At 41.4% G+C, this 22,504-nt stretch overlaps 2 protein-coding genes across 2 annotated transcripts; both read right to left on the bottom strand.

The window, feature by feature from the left end:
* Positions 1–17,077: 17,077 nt before the first annotated feature.
* LOC107265982 lies at positions 17,078–18,240 on the bottom strand. The gene is made up of 4 exons (XM_015735987.2): positions 18,166–18,240; positions 17,842–18,070; positions 17,432–17,587; positions 17,078–17,324 (listed from the first exon to the last, which is right to left on the bottom strand). The coding sequence occupies exons 1-4, from the start codon at positions 18,238–18,240 to the stop codon at positions 17,143–17,145; spliced, it is 642 nt and encodes a 213-aa protein (XP_015591473.1). The 3' UTR covers positions 17,078–17,142.
* Positions 18,241–18,578: 338 nt separating this feature from the next.
* On the bottom strand, positions 18,579–20,736 carry LOC107265981. Its single transcript, XM_015735986.1, has 8 exons — positions 20,656–20,736; positions 20,545–20,608; positions 19,851–19,960; positions 19,645–19,734; positions 19,483–19,583; positions 19,307–19,399; positions 18,826–19,157; positions 18,579–18,757 (listed from the first exon to the last, which is right to left on the bottom strand). Exons 1-6 carry the CDS (start codon positions 20,734–20,736, stop codon positions 19,360–19,362), a joined length of 486 nt encoding a protein of 161 aa, XP_015591472.1. The 3' UTR covers positions 18,579–18,757; positions 18,826–19,157; positions 19,307–19,359.
* Between the last annotated feature and the right edge of the window lie 1,768 nt (positions 20,737–22,504).

The following is a 22,504-nucleotide window of genomic DNA, read 5'->3' as shown; positions in this document are numbered from 1 at the left end:
CTCTGGGGAGCACTGCACTAAGGCACAGCACTACACCTCCGGAACACTCACAGGAATTCATAGAATTGCCTGGACATCGCGAGAACTATACGAGTCGAGAACTTCCTATACGGTAGCGAAACACGGCAAGAAAAACTATCAACAGATAGCACGGGAGCACGAGCCAGCCCGTGACACCTCGGTCGGTGCCCCGAGACAGACTGCTTTGACAATAGCCAAATCCGAGAACTAATCATTCTGATTGGTCGAGAGCCTTATAACCGATAACTCTTCTATCTCCTTCGAGTCGTCCCTTTAAACCAAATCGAGAGCGTTCCTTAACGAATCGGTACGTTTCTCCTGGAGATCCTCCACGTCGTCCGCTTCCCCAGGGCATCGGGCGACAGCTGGGCACCACATCCTTAACTCGGGCAGAAGGTTCCTCTCCTGCCCTTAACCGTATCAAAACTACCTCCGCCCGCTTTACACCCCTTTGCCCATCTCCAGCGGGGCACCGGTATCTCACCCGGGCTTCTGCCGGTCCGTGGAGGGCACTCTCCTCTGCCGAGCTACTCGGTACGTCGAGACTATCTTCCCACGGCAGATTCGAGCACCTCAACCTCAACTAAACAATAACGAAATCTTACGAGAGCCTTGACATAACTATACGAATCAACCCGAGAGCGTAGTTTCTGAGCAGGGTTGCGACCCGATGGGAACCAGAAATCGAGAACGTTATCTGTATCGGTAACCGGAGCCGCCTTGGGACCGTGATTCGAAAAATCACGTCACAATATATACGTGTATGCCTTGCGACGATATTCTCAGTCGTCGACAAAACGGAACTCTACACCAACGGAAATCGGGAGCGCAAACTCGAACGGGGGGTCTCGGTCTCGGAGCGCGGTCTCGGCAAACTCGAAAAGGGGGTTGGGCGCCAGGCACCCTCAAAGGAGCACCACGAGCTCTAGACTCGTTGTCGACACAAACGTCCGGGGTAACCAATTGCCACCCAGCAAACTAAACAGGTGAACTAAACCTAACGGCCACACAGCCAACGCAACAGATAGGGGCACGACGGCCAAGAAAAGAATAGAAAACGTAACTAAACCTAAGGTAATCCGGACTCGAAAGATAGTATTAAATGAGACCACCACACGTCCCACGGTACGCCGCTTCAGAGGCTAACTCGTCGGAAGCGTCGCGGCATTCAAGAGGTAAGGAAGGAAAGAACTCAGCCAAGGACTTATGGGAAAGTGATACGAAAAACTACAAGAAAGTAATCCAAATTAAATAGTTAACGCACCAGAGCTGTATTAAGCGGAACAAAAGTCCAAATAATCAATAGACGCAATAGCAAAATTACAAAATCGTTAATTCAGGCATTACGGATAAGGCGAGCAAAAGCCAAGCATAGTTTTACGAAAGTCTTAAAATTAATTCACAATGATCGATATCTAAAATAGGAAGCTATACAATGCAAACGAGAATAAGCATTTTAAACCGTAAAATATAAACCTAAACAAAATAGTTATTTATGTATCTTAAGCGAGAGTTTCGCTCAAGTTACGTAAACAATTTTTCTGCGCGAGCGGCCGTATCGGGCGATCGTGTGCAGAGTACGGCTCAAAAACTTTTTTATAAAATAAATAAATAGATATTTGAAGGAATAATTTACTAATTATTGAACTACTAAATTCTTGATACACAGTTTTTATTAGCGTTAAACATGTTTGAATAATCCATTTTTAGTATAATAATTACACTTTTACACATCCACAAACGTTAAAAGAATCTCCGGCGTTGATCGTGTTTATACTTGTATATACAACGTGTGTCAGCAGAAACATTCCCCTATCTCATTCTCCTTCTCCCCTCTTACACTCTCCTTCTCCTACATTGCTCCTCTCCGGCGCTGCTGCTGCCGCGTTGCAATGACAAAAGATTAGTTCTCATACTTCTCTCCTGCGCTGCAATAACTGCTACTTCGGTGCACTAGATAGAAAACGAACAAACCTAGCGTCATTGCAGGCAGGAGCGGGAATCAATGGCTTTACACATTTACCCGACTCTGCACGATGTTCGCCCGATTACGGACGCGAGCGCTGAAATATAATTTAGGAGACTATAGATGCAGGAAAATCACGACCGAAGGCGTTACGCGTGAGCGCGCACGCGAGTTATACTCGGCCACGCGGGCTCGATACTTCTAGACTACGATACCCACAGAAAATAATATGGTCGGAAGAATCAAATTACTCGGAATAAACTAACAAATTCGTTTTGAACTAAAATAACTCAAAGCGGCAGAGGAACGATCTGCGCGGTTCCAAATCTCGCACGCGCGCAATTATAACCGCGATCGACAATAGTAATACGAAAGAGTCACGCAAAAGAAATTATACTACGAAGGAACCCGACAAAAGATAATACACGCAGGTTCGCGAACACGAACAGTAGCACAATAAATAGAAATAACACAATAAATTAATACAAGATATGGCACAGAAAAATATATCGCAGTCAGGAAAAGATAGAATATTATAACGAGTATTTCATTATCGTTGCATCGGAAAGACGTTCTCGGAACGGGTAGTACAATTTCGAAATCTGCCGAAGGCGCGACGTCGACGAACAACAACAAGCAAGCCCGCCTTGACGGGCGGCTAGCGCACGATGTCGGAAGGACGCGTGCGACACGTAAAATTCACAAAAGTTCCCAAGAGAATATAACGATGAAATTACAATAAGGTTCGGCAACGATAATCAGATACGGCACACCAGCGAGAAATCACAGAAATCAGAATGGAAGATATCGCATACAAAAATAGGAATATTAAATTCGGAATTACACTTCAGCAAAAGCCATAAAAGATTAGCTCAAAGAAAGAAAAGAATTCGGTTTAACGCATTTCACTTCGAAAGAGGAACATAAGATTAGACAGAATAAAAACGGCGTGAGCTCGCCACTAAAGTTAACCGAACTTAGGGTTCGGAAGTCTCACAATAATTGTTCAGAAGAAGAAGAATAATTTTACGGCAAACGACATCTTATAATAATGGGCAAACAATATAATCGGCCGCGCGAGAATCTGGCTATAGAACAACCAAGCCGATTAATCCGGGGTCAAACACGTGTGCAGGCAGATTCCCACGTGTACACTAGGCGAAGATTCCAGAAAGTTCGTTAATTACAAAAGAATCGCAAACACCAAATTATACAGAAAAGCGCAAAATCGGAAACTCAAAAATACGAATAATAACGGCACTATCGTCCTTTATGTGATACTGGGCGGGAAGACATTCGCCCGATAACGACAAAGAAAATTCGTCGCCGGCTAAACGAACGGTTTAGCCGTGCACGTGTCTACAATTTTCAATATACCAAAAATCAGAAAATATTAAGGAAGCAAAAGATCTCACCACAAAATTAGCAAAATAAAGCTTAAAACGTCAAGCTCAAAAGATTCCGCCCTCAAGGCAATGGGACAGTCCTCTCAATAATCGCTCTATCTCTTTCTCTCTCGGTCCTCAATACTTCCAACGTAATTATCCTTCAAGACTTCGCACGACAATGACTAATCGATCGACGATCGTTAGCAAGCGAGCGCAGTTGAGGCGGGACGGCACCGGAATAGGACGAACGTTGGCGAGGGTAGCCGAGCTCTCACGAGCGTCGACGCGCAGCGGCGGAAACGGCCAGACGGAATCGAAAGGCGATCCTGATGGCACGGCCCTCGAAGTACACTGGGCCTGGCGAGTAAGGAATGTCGGCGGCTTCTCGGCCGGACGGTGGCGCTGACGTGGGCGATCGGCAGTCCTTAGGCAGGCCAGGGAGGAAAACCTCATCTCCCTGCCGGCCGTATCGGCGGCGGATAGGTCCAGAGGGCAGCCCTCGCCGGCCGACGGAAACGGTGGAGTCCCCTCCCGGGTGCTCCAGGGCTTCTTTGGCCTCGTGGCAGCAGGAGGATCCCGGCGATATCCAGGTCGGCGGAACCGGCGGGCATCTCTTAGTCGCTGGAAGCAGCGTGCTGATCCCTCCAAGGTTGTCCTTTACGTCAATAACCTCAAAAGCGCCATCAACAGTGAAACGGAATCGCCATAAAATCCTCCAAACTCTTCAATGTGGCTGTCTTGTGCTCACGCCCTTACGCCGGTGTCGAGAGGTTCGAGAGTAGAGATTGCGGAAATCGTAACAAAAGCAAAATAAGAATTAGTCGTAGAAAACGTAATCGGAACTGGAATCAAGGACGATAATAGACATTCACAAACGGAAAACTTAATGGTAATGTCGCATACGGAATTTCGCTAGTGGATTGTCGTACGGAGCCTAGGTTGAGCGGAAAAGACAAGTTTATTAATGTTTGTGGCGCGATTCGCGAGAATCGCGTCACAACCTATATATATCCCTGTATACCTATTGTAATAAAAATGTTACTGCAGACTCCCCCCCCCCGCCTCCTGGCTCGGGGTCACGACAGGCCTTGAGTATTGCGTCTAGTATAGAGTATTGTTAATTGCGTATATTTAGCGTTCTAGGTCTATTATATTTAATCGTAAGATCCCTTCCCTCCCTGTCATCATTCCCCGTAGGGCACAGGACCATCAACGAGGACCGTCATCAAGGACCATCTTCGAGGACCCAGCATCTCGGAAGGATTGAGAGAGCGGCTACGTCGCCGAGGCAACGGAAGGCAGGGATGACATGGGCAGGAGGAACAGCGGATCCAGCCACGAGAAACTGACGTCCGCCAACCCGCCACCACTTACACGTGTATGCAGCCCCGGTGCAGTCCCGTCACACGGGTAGTAAAGAGGCCCGTGCAACAGGGGTGGAGCCCTCTCCCACCAGCCTCAAAGACTTACACGGGATGATATTTTGACAGGTCTGGAGGCCGCCATGTTGACCGGGGCGCGCAGCCAGTGCCGTGCGACCTGCCCGCGAGGCCCTGGAAGACCCGGCAGGCCAGTAATATAAAAAGGACCAATGCCCTGAATTGGCATAGATTTGGTGATTTTTATATTTAAATGACGTAAGTATGCGAATTAGATGTTTAAAAAAGCGAAAAGTGAGACTCGAACCAACGACCCCGTGATCACTGGACGCGAGTGCTACCGGGTGAGTTACGCTGCCTGCTCGATTACCATAACAAATTTGGTGGATATAAGGTGTGTTCCGGTAGAAATCTTTCCATACTCATTCCGTATATTCTTCACTCGAAGGTAATTTCCATGAAGGTAAATTCCATCCAAATCACTTACAAAACTTATAATTTCACTCTGCAAATGGAATTTGTCGAAAACGATGTGCTATTGAAAACTAATATCAGAAAATATTAAACAATCAATGATTGTTAGTAAACCTAGGAGTTTTGGAACAGAGTTAATAAAATGTAAAAAAAATGGAATTTCCCATTCAAAAAAATTATGTAAATTTCTTATTTTTTAATAATTTTTATAAAAGGTATTAATATAGTTCAATAACTACTCGTAATAACTAAAAAAAATTATATACAAAAAGAGTTGAACCCGCAGCCTTGTGACTACCAAGCAGGCTATTTACCACTACCCCAGCGACCTACCTCGCTATTTTTTCCTTGACCAAGTGTGTCACCTAGCTGCGGAATTTATAACAGTCTACGAACCTATTACACAAACTACAGTTCCGCGGGACCGACTGCGAAGAAGGGAATAAGGATATGGGGAAGGAAACATCAAATAAAACATTGTTATGTAATACACTATGATTTATTATGAAATATGAAAAACATTATAAAAAAAATAGTTTAGTGGCAGCACCGGTGTCCAGAGCACTTATGGGCCCCGCCCTTATTCTACGGCGCCATTGTCGCGGGGAACGGGGTACGACCAGCCGTAATTCGGTGGCTGGTACAGTGGGGCGACATACTGCTGCTGCTGCTGTGAAAAAAGAGGTGTATTATTTATAATAACAATAGTCATAGTAATAAAAATATGATAAATATAAAGAAATATTTTTGAAAACTAACCGAATATGGGCTGGCCCCCAACGGCCCCACTATGGGTTGGGGGGGGGGGGCCAAAAGGCTGGTGCTGCCAATACTGAAAACAGAAATATTCCTTTGTATAGTGTCTATTAGACAAAACACGCGAACAAATATTTCTGCAGTAATAAATACTCACCGCAGACGAAGCTGGTTGGGGGCCTGATTGGCCAGGTTGCCCCTGCAATCCGCTTTGCTGCTGAAAATAATTATAATGAAAAGTATCGTATATATTGATATGCTCATTTCATGCAGCAAATGAGCAACGTAACAATGTAACATAAATGTATCATACAAACCATTGGATACTGCTGCGCCGTCGGATAGGGGGGGTAGGGTAATGGCATCCGGGTAACCCCTTGGTAGGGTAATGGCATCTGTAAAAGAGTTATAACTATATTATCATCTTATAACGTTATTACACATCTGAGTACATACAGGTATATTGTAATATATTTGTAATTGTGATATACGAATCATCATAACGGGCTGCTGCTGTTGTTGCGGCTGCTGTTGTTGTGGCTGCTGTTGTTGCTGCAAATAATGATAATTGTTAGTAGTTTGTCACTGGAAATTAGCATAAATTATACTATGACGTATGAAGACTAACCTCAGGCATTAGCACACCCGCAGCAGCAGTTTCTCCTGTGATTTCTGAAAAAAGAGATAGAAAGTTTTTAGTATATACTAAAAATAATATAATATAAATATCTATGTGACAAAGAAATGTAATTCATGCAATAATTTCACTAATGCACATGAGAAAACAGCTATGAACAGAAGTAAATACAATGGAAGATTACTACGTACGTCCGTTCATGGCGATGCGAGTCTACGAATCTATTACACAAACTATAGTTCCGCGGGATCGACTCCGAAGAAGGGAATAAAGAGATGGTGAAGGAAAAATTAAATAAAACATTATTATTTTGTGATTATTTTAATAATAATGTTTTTTTATTACAATATTCTAATGGCAACAACGGTGCCCACAACATTTGTGGGCTCTGTTGTTGCTGTTGTTATTCCGGCGCCGGGGGCCAATGGCTCCGTGGCCACCCCCACCCCCACTGAGGGTAACCCCAACCATAGGTTACATTATTGTTGTAGCGTGGTGGCACGCCGTTTTGCCATGGCTGCTGCTGCGAAAAATAAAAAGATTCATTATTTATAGTAACAATAATCATAGGAATGACAACAGGATACAGATGAACAAATATTTTTCAAAACTTACCGAATACGCCCTGGGGCCTCACGGCGTCGCTGCTGCTGAGAGGGGGGGGGGGCATAGCTCTGAGGCGGGGCCGCAAATTGCGGTGGCCCGTAGTTTCTTGGTGGGGTGGACCGTAGATTAGTGGTGGCGACCCATGCAGTACACACTGAAAACAAAAATATAGATTGACACAAATATTTTTGTCTACTAGACAAAACACGCGAACAAAGTTTTCTATAATAATAAATACTAACCCCGGGCAGAGTATTTGATCCGCACTGCTGCTGAAAGTAATCATAGTAAATATTATTATACAGGGTGAACCACGAATCGTGATCAGTAGAGATTACTTTGTTATTAACAGTCCGATCGAAAATGTTTTTATCAACTTTTGCATGGTTTCAAGAGAGCTTTAACGTGATAGTGAAGAATTACTGGTCAACTCTTTTTTAAAATGTTTTTTCAAGGTTACCTTGAATTTTTTGCAACTGAACATATAATTTTTTACGCCTGTCTGTTAGAGGATATCAAGACGAATCCGGCACATGTAAGGACATGACATTTTTTTCATCTGGTTCGAAAGAAAATTAAAAACTTTCTGCCACAAGGAGAATCACAGCTACGCCGTTATTACGCATCCAATATTGTTGACAAGTCAATATTTACCAATCTTAATTGTAGCGATATTAAAAATGGTAACAAAAGATTGTTTTGCATTCTTTATGGCCTCTACACTGATGGTTGAGCATGCATCCGCAATCCTTCATCGCATATCTTCCGGTGTTGTTGAAGCATCTGCATAAACTCTGTCTTTTAATGTACCCCACAAAAAGTAATCTAATGGAGTAAGATCGGGCGAACGAGCTGGCCAATTAACTGCACCACCTCGGCCGATCCAACGTCCATGAACCTTTCTGTCAAGTACTTGGCGGGCTACTGTAGCATAATGTGCGGGGCAACCATCATGTTGATACCACATCTGAGTACGATACATTATTATGGGCACTTCATCAAAAAGAAATTGAAGCTCATTTTCAAGGAATGCAGCGTACCTTTGACCATTTAGTGTACCATTGATAAAATAAGGACCAATTATTCAGTTCCCGATCATACCACACCACACATTAATACTCCATGGTCGTGAATGTTCCACTTGTCGTAACCAGTGAGGATTTTCTACCGACCAGTAATGCAAATTTCTGCAGTTTACATGACCATGATTTGTAAACGTCGATTCGTCCGTAAAGAGTACTTTATCGAAAAATGAAGGTTCAGTCTGGAGTTGCTGTAATGCCCACTGACAAAACACTACACGATTATGAAAATCATTTCCATGAAGTGCTTGATGTAATGATACATGGTAAGGATGAAAACGGTGATGATGGAGAATACGCAAGACACTTGATTGAGATATGCTACATTCACGCGCTATTTGACGGGAACTAATCTGCGGATTATTTCCTACTGCAGCTAAAACAATACGTTCATTTGCATCGTTCGTTTTAGATCTTGGATAATTCTTCTTTCGCGGAAGTAAACTACCAGTCTCCCGAAGTGTTTTCAATATCCGCTCAAAAATGCATCGCGAAGGGTGACGGTTATCAGGAAATCGTTCAATGTACAACTGTTGTGCTAACACTGAATTACGCCTGCATTCCCCGTAGATCAAAATCATCTCCAACTTTTCGTCGTTACTGTAACTCATCCTTAAAACTTGTACGCTCAAGAACACCGCAAAGATTACTGATGACATACTTGTTCAGATATCATTAGATGCTTTCCAATGTACAGAACGGAATGTTTACAAACATTAGGCAAGACGACATAATGGATGTGTATAACGGCGTAGCTGTGATTCTCCTTGTGATACAAAGTTTTTTAATTTTCTTTCGAACCAGATGAAACAAATGTCATGTCCTTACATGTGTCGGATTCGTCTTGAAATCCTCTAACAAACAGGCGTAAAAAAATTATATGTTCAGTTGCAAAAAATTCAAGGTAACCTTGAAAAAACATTAAAAAAAAAAGAGTTGACCAGTAATTTTTCACTATCACGTTAAAGCTCTCTTGAAACCATGCAAAAGCTGATAAAAACATTTTCGATCGGACTGCTAATAACAAAGTAATCTCTACTGATCACGATTCGTGGTTCACCCTGTATATGTATACGGAGATGCTGATTTCATGCAGCAAATGAGCAATTTAACAGCGTAATATTAAGTTTTACAACGCTGTACGGAAAGATACAGTTTGTGCACCAAAACACAAGCACAAAATGGTCCACTCTTGATGAGTTGAGAGTGCACGGGAATCATAACATTCCCGCATGGAATATCGTACTTGTTTTTTAGTGGACAAACTGTATACTTTCCGTACAGCGTTGCAAAAATTAGTGTATGATACGCGTGAAGGTTGGTGATTGCTACCCGTGAAACTCGTGTACTCGTTGACGTTTGCCAACGTCACACTCGTCAGGAATCATCAACTTTCCGCACTTGTATCATAATGTACTATTATTATACTAACCATTCCATATTGAGCCAACTAAGTCGCTGGCGGGTGGGGTAGAGCTCCTCCATGACCTACTGGCGTCTGGAAAAAAAAACAACTACATTGTCAAAGGGCCCTACGTAATAAAGCATATTTAAATACAGGATAGTAGCGACAGAATAGTTTCGACGTGCGACCAAAATGCTAAGTCTTGTTTCCTTTCAATACCATAATTCCTTCTTTTCCTTTATGATTTTATCTTCTAGAGAGGAGATGTGTCAGTTTAAATAGTATATCGCAATACAAAAACCTCATCGCGGGATATACTGAAATTTTAGGATACTTATAAAGTTTAATTCAATTCTTTTGGTTTATTTTACAAAGTAACAAAGAAACATTGGAGAGCGAGATAGAGAAGTTGGCGGCTCTCCTCCAACGGAGCAATTTAACGTAAGTTTAAAATAATATGTTCGTGATTAATATAGATGTATTATTTTAGACATTCCATTTCAAATTATTTGTATTAACGTGTTTTTATAATGTTTGTAGAAGCGGGAAGCAGCAGCACGCGCCGGAAAAACTTGCAAAACAACCGGCAGCAGAACCGGCAAAGAAACAGGCGGCAGAACCCGCAACAGAACAGGCGGTAAAACCAGGAAGTAGTTCAAAATGAGGTGGCGGTAATACATACAAATTTTGTATGAACAGTTAGTAACTACGATACATTTTCTTTAAATACTATTATATATTTTGATCTATTTTCAGATGGGAAACAACAACCCGATTGGCGGTGGAGCCGAAAGCAGCGGTAGACGGCCACCGGTGGAGAGCGAGCCCCGTACCGTGGCCGCAGAAGGCGAAACCGCCGCGCCAATAATCCACCACGCGAAAGGTTAAGAGCGCGCATTGCGCATTATGAATGATACGATTCTCTATAGGTTGTTGGAATTAACGAAATAAATTAATATATTTTACTAATTATAATGTGTTCCTTTTATTCTCCCTCCCCGCCTATAGAGATAGCACTTTTGATAAAAGACCCTTTATCTGTAGACTGGATCTTTCAGAGGACATACAAAATTTGTTATGTGTAAAGTTCAACTTATATCAACGACATTTTCTAACTTCTGAGTGCGAAATTTTAAATACTATAGTGGACACTGTGTGAAGTTCACTCTAATAAGACTCAGTGTACAGACGGAAGGTATCCTAAATAGGTGTACAGATAGAAAGTTCATATTAATAACTCACCTGTATTTTTGATGCATATTGTCAGTCGAGGATTGTCTTTCTTAGGAAACCTGTACAGCCTGGACTTGGTCGTTAATTTTCCTTTGTACATCCTCTGTACGTACAGAAATCATACTGCCTTTTCTTTTCCTTATTTTTGTGTTCCATACTTGAAATGCTTATATTCATTCACTCTATATTTGAAAACGCAGAGCGAACTGACACTCTCAAACAAGAAGAAAGATCTAAAAAAGGCTAGCAGAAGCCGTGGGAATATTTTCAGTTTGCTTGCAACATTGTATGCCTTCATGGGTTTGCGGCATATTCTTGAAAAGGTTCCGTTCACTATTACTTTTCTACGATTGCTGTAGTTCATTCCCGATTTTCATGTGTTGTATTTGACAAATGGAAAACAATGAAGTCTCTAGCAAGGCGCACATGTAATTGCATAAAGTATTTGTTATAAAACTGCATACGCAATGTCTTCAATTACACATATTCTATTTCGCGTGAGATTTACTTTGGACTGCATTATTTTCGATCTTCGCACCCCATGCGAGCCAAACAACACCGGGTCAACAAAAATTAAACAAAAAAGAAATGGAGAAAAAAAAAATTTTCGTCTTTAGACGTGAACGCGGCACCTTACGATTACGAAGCTGAATCGTTGCCGACGTGGCCAATGTATATCTTCAATGTATAATAATCCACAGATGGTAGAAGTCAGCAGCCTCACTTATTGCGACACGGACTCTCATGAAGATGATCGATGAGAGAAAAATTGACAGTGATGGAAAAATCTCATTTTAGTCGCTTAAGGCTTTTGCATTTTTAACATAGATACATTTCTCCATTTTATTTTTTGTTGTAATATCCCGTGGTCGCGGCTTAGTCTGATTTCTGTCGGGATCTATCGGGTGCCATGCGTTTGATCCTTAACGAAAACTATTGTGACGTAATACTGAACATGACTGGCGCTACCGCAATGAAAAAATTTCGTTACGCCTGTCGGACTACTTATAACAGAGAACACAGATGTGAGGAAACGTTGTGACGGGTGGAACTTCCTAGAACCAGGATCTGTTGTAATCCCAGCTGAAGTAACCTTCTACTCCTAGAGTTTCACTCAGGAGCGGCTGCACGAAGGTAGTTCCCGTCATGCAGGGATCAAGAAGTGTGTGTGGGGCACTCCACCTTCCCATTGACCTCGGCAAGGTTTCAATACCTTTCGAAGGTATCTAGCCTCCTCTGGGTTCTCGATGCAGACCTTTTAGATAACGCCTAGTAGACCGTGTAAAACTAGGTCAGGAATTAGCTATCTGTGCCTCGATAATTAATTCCTATGCTTTCCGCAATGTAGATGCTCTTCGTCTGGCGAAGAATACTTGGCGCTGGTCTGTGAGTCGTCTCCCCGATGTAGTCGAACGCCTAGGTCTCGACCTGCCGCTCCTAGATACGATCTGGTTCCAGTAATCAAGTCAACTAAAGGATTCTATGATCTCGGTTGATGGAGCAGTCGTCGATCGGAAAACGGAAAGTACTTATTTAAGTCCCGAGTAAATCAATTGAACACGTCTACATACTTTCGGGGATCTAAACGAACTGTTTATTTCCGGCTTTTTCCGTTGCCTCGGAGGCCAATGATTTACATTTGTTTTTACCCCCTCCTTAATTGTTATTCTTCCTCGAACATTCCAAACATTGTCAAACGCTTGTTTATAATTATCTTCGTTACTTGGGAGTTTAAACAATGGATAATCGATACTACTATTGGTCCATGATAATTCCGTGACCCGACCTATCCCCATTTACATGGAATATGGTAGATTTCGCATAGTAACGCTGTTCTAACTTACTGTCGGTCTTCGTTCTTAAAGATATTCGTTTATCCTACTTAACTATCCTGGTATCTATGCTAAGATGTTCGATAGATAATAGATGCTAACGCCGACCGATCACTGACCCCTTCATGCAACAAGAAATAACTCACTGCCTTTAACGTTAGGCTGTGTAAGAAATTAAAGAGACAGATAGCGTGGGGTTAGAAGAAAAAGTAATTTACTTAATTAAATGCCCATCACTTGGAAGTCTAAAAGAGGAAAGACGTTACACAGGAAACTACGAAGCGGAACACCTGGACATAATGTATTTCTAAAAAGTTTAATCTAAAATACGAGGAACTATGTCGAAGCACACACATACATATTGTGACGTGTACCGTTCATCGGCGTCGCCTACAAATAATCCGTGGCTGGTCCCAACGTGCTGAAATCGAAGAAAAGATCCGAAGATCTAATTGTTGGGCGCCAGGTGCGGCTTTCCCGCACCACCATCCCTCACCACGGCCGTTTTCAGGTTTCCCGGCGGCTCAGCCTCAGCGCACTGAAAATGGTAGAGGGGAACATGGGGGCGACAAGAGAGAATTTCGGAGTCCGCGGGTAGGCGCGCAAAATGATAAGATAGCGAGTAAGATACCGTTCCGTTTATTACCATCAAATAAACGGCGGATTTTACAATACAAATCCCGTCGCGTACAGTGTGTCCTCCAACGGCGGCTCACGACTATTCTGAGTCGTGATTTCTAGCCTGCCCCAGACCTGTCCCTATTTCGGTGTCCCTACCGAATCCGCGAATCCCCTCGCGATTCGCGATTCTAACAGGTCTCGTTGGAGACGAGCCTTTCCTTCCTCGGGAGTGTGTCCTCTGACGTCGGTAGCCACCTGAGGCATCCATGTGTCCGCACCACTCCCGCTCGGCTATCTTCTCGCGCAAGATATTCTCTAAATAAGACCGCCCTCGCGGTACTTACCGAGAATTGGCTGTCCCATCAGTCCTGTACCAAATCCAAATCGTGGTGGCCGTGTCCCTTCCGCCTATCCCCGTGGTGCCGCATCCCGGCTCCACGAGGGTACCCATCAAACACTCGGAATTTCACACACTCGGCCACGCACTGGCACTAGACCATACCAAAAAACCCGGGAGCCATGGTTCTCTGCGAGAGATCCCGATAATCGCAATCCGCGATTATCCGATAGCTCCGCTATCGCTCGAGCACGGAAGAAGGACTCATTTTTCGCGGTCCTCCGGACACCCGTGTCCTCACACGCGGACTCCCCGCGACACACTCTCTCTCTCTACCTACCGCTCTTCGCGGTAGGTCAAAAATCAAAACAAATCTCCTCTTCGGCGCCCTCCCCGCGGACCCGCAAACCGTAGCCAATCAAAGTTCCCGGGGTACCGGCAGTGCGTCCTGGCGGTTGAGCACCCCTTGCGTGCGGGCTCTCAACCCAAAAGGGCTCCGTGCCTCCGCCGCCAGTCCACTACTTTCCCCCGTTCCCTCCTCCCAACCACGGACCAACGAACTCTTTGGAGATGGAGGCTGGAGGCACTGCCGTGCTGTCGGCAGCGCGCGGAGGTGCGGGGCTTCTGTAATGTGTCGTCCTGACGCCACGTTACACTATATATACCACCCGGACCAAACGTACTCAAAAAAAGTCTAGGCTGTTAAATTTGAAGTTAATCTATTGGTAAGGTATATGGATGTCATGCTAGACCATCCCAGAACCGTGAAATTGGGTTCGTACGCAAAGTAAAACAAATCATACTAATGGTAGAGACTCGACCAGTTATCTTGCCCTTCTCAGGTGTTTCGAGATGCGGATGTCAAGATTGCAAGTCTCCTAGAACTTTCCATGCTGCGGACCTATGGACCCAACCTGTGCCTATCACGTGGAGTCGTTACTTCAACGGAGGAGCTCTCCGATCCGTTGCATTCCCCTCCCAGCGGATCTATTTCCGGATCATCCGCGGATGGTTCTAACTTCTGGGAATGGATTTCCCTAACCCGCGATTTATAAGGCCTTAAATGGATCACGTTAAAAGTTCCCTTGAAAACTCCGGACTCATCTTCTAGCTCGTAACTGTTATTCATTTTAATTCTCTTAATTCTAAAAGGTCCCTTGTACAGTAAACAGAATTTCTTAGTAATTCCCTGGGCCTTATTGGATAATGAATGATTTTGAACTAGTACTACGTCTCCAACCATAAACGTTCGTTCCTCGTGACTTCGGTCATGTTTTTGTTTTCGTTTCCTCGCACTAGTCAAGAATTTACTTTTGGCTTGTTCTAGTTTTTCCTCCAGCGATAACGAAGTTCTCTCCTCATCTGGTGGTATGGGTATTTCAGAAGCAGCGAAAATAGTAGTCGCGTACCCCATTAACTCCGATGAGATAAATCCCACGGAACTATGGTTGGTATTATTTAGAGTAAACTCGAGCTGACCTACGTATTTAACCCATAACGAATGTTTCTTGTAGCAATACGCTCGAAATACACGGCCTAATTCCCGCATCACCCGTTCCCAGGGATTCGACTGCGGATGATATACCGCCGTTAATCGTGATTCGATACCCTGTTGCTCGAGATAGTCCAACCATTCGTGAGAGGTAAAAGACCCTCCATGATCCGTTAATAAGGCCCTTGGTTTTCCCACTTCAGTGAGGTATCTGCGACTGAACTGATCTATCAAAGTGCTGGTTTTTTTGCTGTTTAATCGGGAACGGTTTTACGTACTTGGTAAATACGTCCACTAGTACTAAAATGTGTTTAACGCCTCCTTTTCCCTTCGGTAGAGGCCCGAAATAATCAGCCGCAACTAATTCCAAAGGCGCACTAATTCCCTGCTTGCAATAATAAGATGTAAAAATAAGGTGTCAAATGTTTGAAATGTCGGCGTACGTTTCATGGTAACAATTGTCTTGCTAATCATCTCAAACGGAACTCATATGCTAAGTCAAAATCTATATGTGACGCAATAAAAAATTGTGAGTATTGTGGAATATCAATCATGACTAAGAAAAGGCGTAAGCATAGATGTTACGAACGCTTTTGTTATACGTGTCTTGTTAATAGACCGCTGAGGCATTGGTGTTACATAGAACCTCTAAAGAAAAATATTCAATTAGCCAAGCAAAAAGAAAACGCACCAGTAAAAGAAAATCTGTTTGTATTTTACGATTTTGAAACGATGGAGGTTCGCGAGTGGGTGGGAAACCAAGATGTTAAAGTTCACGATGTTAATCTTTGTGTAGTTAAAAAAGTATATGAAAAATGTATGTACAATAATAACATATCCTACCTCTGTAGTTATTGCGGTATTCGTCAATTCAGTTTTCATCATGAACCCTTAAAACAGTTTATAGATCTCGTTATAGATATGAAAGATTTCAAACAGGTGATATGTATAGCACACAACGCTCAGGGGTTTGATGCTCAATTTGTACTGGAATATATTGTAGAGACATTGAAAATAATTCCACAGATTATATTGAACGGTACTAATATCCTTGAGATTTCTTTTGAAAAAGTTAGATTCTTAGATTCTTTATGTTACCTAAGTATGCCGCTATCCGGATTTTCCAAAACTTTCAATCTCCCTAGCTCGTTAGTTAAAGGATATTTTCCTAATCTATTTAACAGTATTTAACAGACCTGAAAATCAACACTACGTCGGACAACTACCAGACACACTGTTTTATTCCCCTGATGCACGAAAAGGTATTACCCGGTGGCTTGAAGGTAGATGGATATTATGAAACAGATAGTAGAAAAACAGTATTTCAATTCCACGGTTGTTAGTTTCACTGTTGTTCCAAATGCTATCCTAGCGATCGGGATGAAGCAAATATTGTTAATGATGTGTGGTCAACTTTGTAATAGCGATATGAACGCACCATATTAAAGTGTTCACGCATTAGAACATTAGGTTATCATTTAGAAGAAATCTGGGAACATTCTACAGGGGTCGCACGGGTAACACTCGAACGTACTATAAGGTTACCCTGCTTAAAAAATACGATAGAAAACGATTTTGAAAAAATCCTATCTAATCCAATCGTGTTTTTGATTCGTAAAATGTAGATTCGTTATCTAATATTTCCTATACAATTTCTATCGTTTTATATAAAAAGAAACAGATCAATTGTTTATCGTTTTTAATAGGTTTCTGTCTTGAATTGTTAACGTACACCGACAGGCAATATACGTTTTTTAAAAGAACAAATCATATTTAAATACCTTAAATTATAGTCAATCTGTTTATTCAACTACTTATAGCAATTATTTCTACTTCGTACATATTAATATTGCATAAAACTTCAGTAAGATTAATTACAGGAACAAAATTGAGTTTTATGTAAACCGGACGTATTAATCCATCTCATCGAAATCTGAGTGCACCACAGATTCTTGGGGAATTTCGCTTGCAGTGATATGTGGTGAGTCTTGTGGAGCGCTACCCAACGAGGAATTGGGGGAAATTTCTGCCACATTGTCACACTTCGCGGTTTCTGCCATCGTTTCATCATCATATATTTCGTCCGGATGAGTCACTGAAAGATGACATATATCAATGGAAGTGTACCGTCACATCTATGATAGTGGAAAATTTAATAATAGCACCTTGGTACGTGTATATAATACTACAACTGCCTCTTACCATTAATAACAGCTTCTAAAGTCGTTCCAGAGTCTTTAACTCGATTCAATTCGTATATTTTTTTTTGGCTCACGTGCTTCCCTACTTGACTAGCTTCGAGATCAATAGCTACCGAATTGTAGTTCTTCGCCGTTCGCAGCCAATAGCACAGAATATCTGAGATTAAATGCATGTAATTAGATAAAAGTGATAATACTACGAAACGGTTCACAAAGCGAAATATGATCTGCGCATTTCAGCGTTTGAAAAGCTAGTCTTATTTTTAATTATTCTGGAGATCGCAAAATTTACATTTTTCGATCCACAGGTTGCAGTCAACTCATGTAATGTTATAGAGAAAATATTTAATGTAAATGAAAATTGATAAAAAATCCACACAAAAAAAAATTAACATTTACAAACCAAAGTACCTTTTATTGCCTCTAAACGTTTTGTCTCCAATTTGGGCCTGGGCTTGACATCATTACGTTTGCCCTTTTGCCTATTCGAGATCTTCCCCGTTACCGAACTGTTTCTCAAAGTCGTGCATCCAAAAACGGCGATTGCGATGTTCTTTACAAACATGCTAGGAGTCTTGCTAATGCACGCTGCAGTGTCATACACTTGAGATGGCAACCAAACGTTTCTTCCGATATGAATCTATGATCGTCAATTCAGAAACAATAAATATTAACATGATTAAATATACTGTGAAAGAAGCAGTTATGTTAAAAAAATTGTATCGATTAATCTACTTTTCGCTCGTACCCAACCGCAAACTGTGCACCGTTCTCGTCTTCGACATTGAGATTTTTTAAATTCGATATCATGGCTGAAATCGGATTTGATCAAACTCATCACAGGTGCTTTTACATTAATTTTAAGATACATTCCAAAGTAATATAGTAAGCTTTTACGATATATCTGTTTTATTAATTTCAACGAGTTTAATAGAGAAACAGAAATAGTTGGTACTGACGTAATAATTAATTGCATAAGTATGTTATTAATAATTTGTGGCGTGAAAATTATTAATCGATGGTAAATTACACAGTTTTGAAAACTACATGCAGAAACAAGCGATATTTAAACTATTATCAGAGTTTTGAGAAAAACGTATTGAAAAGAATATAGGAAGATATATTAATTAAGCATACCCTTCAGTTATTGCAATTCTTCGATTGCATTCTTTTGCAGTGCTATGTTTGCATTCAACAAATCCATCATGACCAAATCTTTGTCAGACAAGGCCTGACTCAAATTATTGACCGCGTCTTGCAAGTACTTTATTTTCGTCGATTTTTCGATGTCGTTTAATGCATTCTTTTGCGACTCATCTCTTGTATCCTGAAAACAGTCCACATTAAATGATAATATTACCCAGTTTCCGTTAAAACCAGGCTCAATAAACTAACCTTTCGTGAATTGGATTTCCTTACAGCTCTGTCAACATCACTTAATGCAGCTTTTAGTATCGCGCCTTTTGATCTATCACTCGTCGGGTTTTCCTGAATATTCGTAAAGTTAAATTAGATTAAACACACACAAAAAATACCAAACCCACGTCTCTTCTTCCATCGTAATTTTTCGAGGCATTCTGTTCCCTGTTCAATATCAGAGATTTGGTTGTCACAGAGATTCAGTTCAATGTGGCTGCTTTCTTATGCTCATCCTTCTTCGTGATATCGCTTTCTGCCAAGATAATTAATTTCTTCTTTAGGTTATCAGGTACACGTCCTATTGATATCTATTTGTAAAGAAGAATATCGTTATTATGTTACATCAAATTAAATTTAAATCCTCATTTAGAAATGTAATGATCAGTGTATGACACAGTGGCGTTTTATTAGTAAGTTTGCCTAATTTATATCGCAAAAAAATTCCTAAAATACTCACTATCTTTGGTATGTCACGTTTCTTTGGAACTGTCTCCATAGCATTTGAACATGTCACGATGTCCACAACACTTTCACGGGAGTTTCTGCAACTCTGTTTAAACAGAAAACACTCCAGTTGCATATATTCATATTTTCATTTATATTATACTAAAACAATTCATTTGCTTTTTTTACTTTTTTGACGGCTCATCTGTCTTTAAAATTTTGAGTCCAGATTTCGATGGTGCTACTTCTGTTTGTTTGTTCTTGTAGTTGCCTCCAACGTCTTTGGTTGCCTAGATTATTAGAAAAGAACAGTATGTAAATAGTTTTTTTTTGGTACACAATTCTGATTACCTTTGCAGTCAATTGTTTTGTAGCTGCATCACGCAATTTCTGAGTCAACAAAGTTTTCGCAATCTTAGCAGCTTGTCTATCATCATTTTTCTTAAATACAAAAAGTAAAGAATATCCCATGGATCAGTATTGTTTGGGACACTATGATTTCAGAAGATTAATTTTGTCTGAATACACAATTCGTCTCAAGCAGTGACAATAATTACCTTTTCCGTTATCTTATCTGGGGTGTCACTCTCAGAAGCTGAGAAATATCTAGCAAGAGGTCTTGCTCGTGATCTTGTATCAATTTTCTTTTCAAGTTCTGATTCAGTCACTAAAAAAATATTATTATGTTACTGAAACTAGGAGGCAGTGCAACAGGCAGGTCGTCGGATGAGACGATCCGGTCCACTGCTTGCCCAAGCGAACCACCTGCTAGTTTCAGCTTATTTATTTATTATTTATTTATTACCGATTGATAAAAAGTTAGGTTGCTTCAATGAAATTAAATTAAATCTTCGCTGTAAATGTATAACAAATATGAGTGACTGTATACTTACACCCAACAAAAAGAATAATACTCTCATAATATGCATTGTTCCATGAAATTTTGTACTTCTTTTTGAAGTTAATATTATCTAGAGCGATATTTTTTATTTTATCAACCGAAACGATTTCCATCTCGCCAGTTGCATATTTCACGTATGCGAAATTCGGCGTAGATATGTTTTTATCTAATAATCACTCGTTCATATAAGTACTCTTTGTCTTGAAGTCTCGGATTCCGACGTGTTAGAGGTTATTATTCTTGCAAAATGTAGATTTTACAAAATGAATGTCGATGATACTTTTTCTGCGATTTTTTAATACACCCACACTGCGATGAAATATGTAAATGTTCTGCCGATATTTACTCACCATCTGTCCACTCGAGAAATAATTGCAACCCTTTTAGTAGTAACCAAACACCACATGCCCGTGCCTACAAAATACACGCGGGAATACTCGGGAATTACGCGGGAACCCAACAGCACGCGCGTGATTGCGTGGATAGAGTCCCCCAGTCAGAGTCCGGCCAACGGTGGGTCTCTTACTGATTGGCTCCGCCATTTTTATGGTTCTCTCCAGAATAGGATGTGTGTGTGTGAAAACGTATGTACATGGGAGAGATTCGCATTGTATAGTGTGGGTAGTGTTAAGCCCTGTACGGTGGGTTGCCTGTACTTGATGGCGCGAGACTCGACAGAGTATCGGGCAATGTCATGGCGGCGCCAAACGAGCCCTAAACATGGCGTCCCTTCCAGGTGTTGGCCGGACTGACTAGAGGGACTCTATGCGTGGAAATGCGCGCAAAGACTGTATTACGTTGTGACTGTCATATATCTGCAACTATTATCGTCCATATAAACAAAATCAGCAGGTAAGAACGCTTTATCATTTTTACCTTTCTATATAGTCTTATAAAAAGACGATATGCTATAACTCACTGAGTCACTATATGTATTGAATAGCTATTTGATAGCGTTGAACTAACAAGGGGAGGACGCGAGCTTGGGGTCACGGATTTAGGAGTCTTTTTGAGGTAGGAAAGTACTTTGTAATAACAAACTACAGGCCAAGTGGCAGGACGCAACTCGGACCCGTTTTCGAGAAAAACCGGTTTGAAAAACGCAGTACTACTCATATACCTGCACCGTTGCCAATATTTTCGAAAAGGCGGCGTAGCTCGGTGGCAGCGCGCCTAACTTCCACCCGAGCGGCCAGGGTTCGATTTTCCCATCACACGTATATTTTTTTATATTAATTCTTTTTTTTTTTGCTACCCGACAACCCATGTTTATCTATTAACAATTTTGTCAATTTATGTACGAAATGAGTGCATTGGAACACTATTATTTTTCATTATCAGACACTGGTTTATTGGAAAAGGTTATAAAGATTCAAAGCGTATTGTTAGGTGTACATATGTTTTTTATTATTCGCTATCACTACTGGCTTCTGTATAGCCTTTACATTTATTTGGATGGTATGTATCATAAAAGCATGCAAAACATAAATTATGTTCACACCATGCACATTTTATGAATGCAACTTCTTGTTCGTTGTAATGGCAATGTTCTTTTGATAGTGACAGAACAAAGTTAATTTCGTTCATATTTAAAAACATAGGTCTGTCTTCAGTTAGTTTTGCGGCGAACCAAGTATATTTCAGCATATTGTAAAATTGTGGAGCCCTTAATTGATTATGAACCAAAGACTGTATTTTGATGGAATCTTCGCGCGATGCTAGTTCTCTTTGGTCTTTTAATAAAGCAGGAGCGTTTTGTATGCGCATTATTAAAAGTTTTACCTGTCGATAAAAATAAACATCGCACGGTTGACAAAGAGGCGTACACTTTGGTGGTATAAATTTCAGGGTGCACGTCGTTTCTCCTGACTCATTCCCGAAAACGTCGTTATGCATAGTACAGTCTGTTTGTCCACCCCAGGAATCAATAATGAGCAAGAACTTCTCATCCTTCACGTAAGGAACAAGGATTGTTTCGAGATAGTTCCTATAAAGATAAACATGGCTTGTTGGGTAGCAAAAAAAAATTAATATTAAAAAAAATACGTGTGATGGGAGAATCGAACCCTGGCCGCTCGGGTGGTAGTCAGGCGCGCTGCCACCGAGCTATGCCGTCTTCTCGAAAATGTTAGCAACGGTGCAGGTATATGAGTAGTACTGCGTTTTTCAAACCGGTTTTTTTCAAAAACGGGTCCGAGTTGCGTTCTGCCACTTAACCTGCAGTTTGTTATTACAAAGTACTTTCCTACCCCAAAAGGACTCCTAAATCCGTGACCCCAAGCTCACGTCCTTCCCTTGTAAGAGACCAAC

This window comes from Cephus cinctus, unplaced genomic scaffold (assembly GCF_000341935.2).
Source record: "Cephus cinctus unplaced genomic scaffold, Ccin1 Ccin1_scaffold0267, whole genome shotgun sequence".
NCBI classification, from domain to species: domain Eukaryota; kingdom Metazoa; phylum Arthropoda; class Insecta; order Hymenoptera; family Cephidae; genus Cephus; species Cephus cinctus.
Note: the sequence above shows the minus strand (reverse complement) of the source record. Positions and strands in the feature narration are given on the sequence as shown.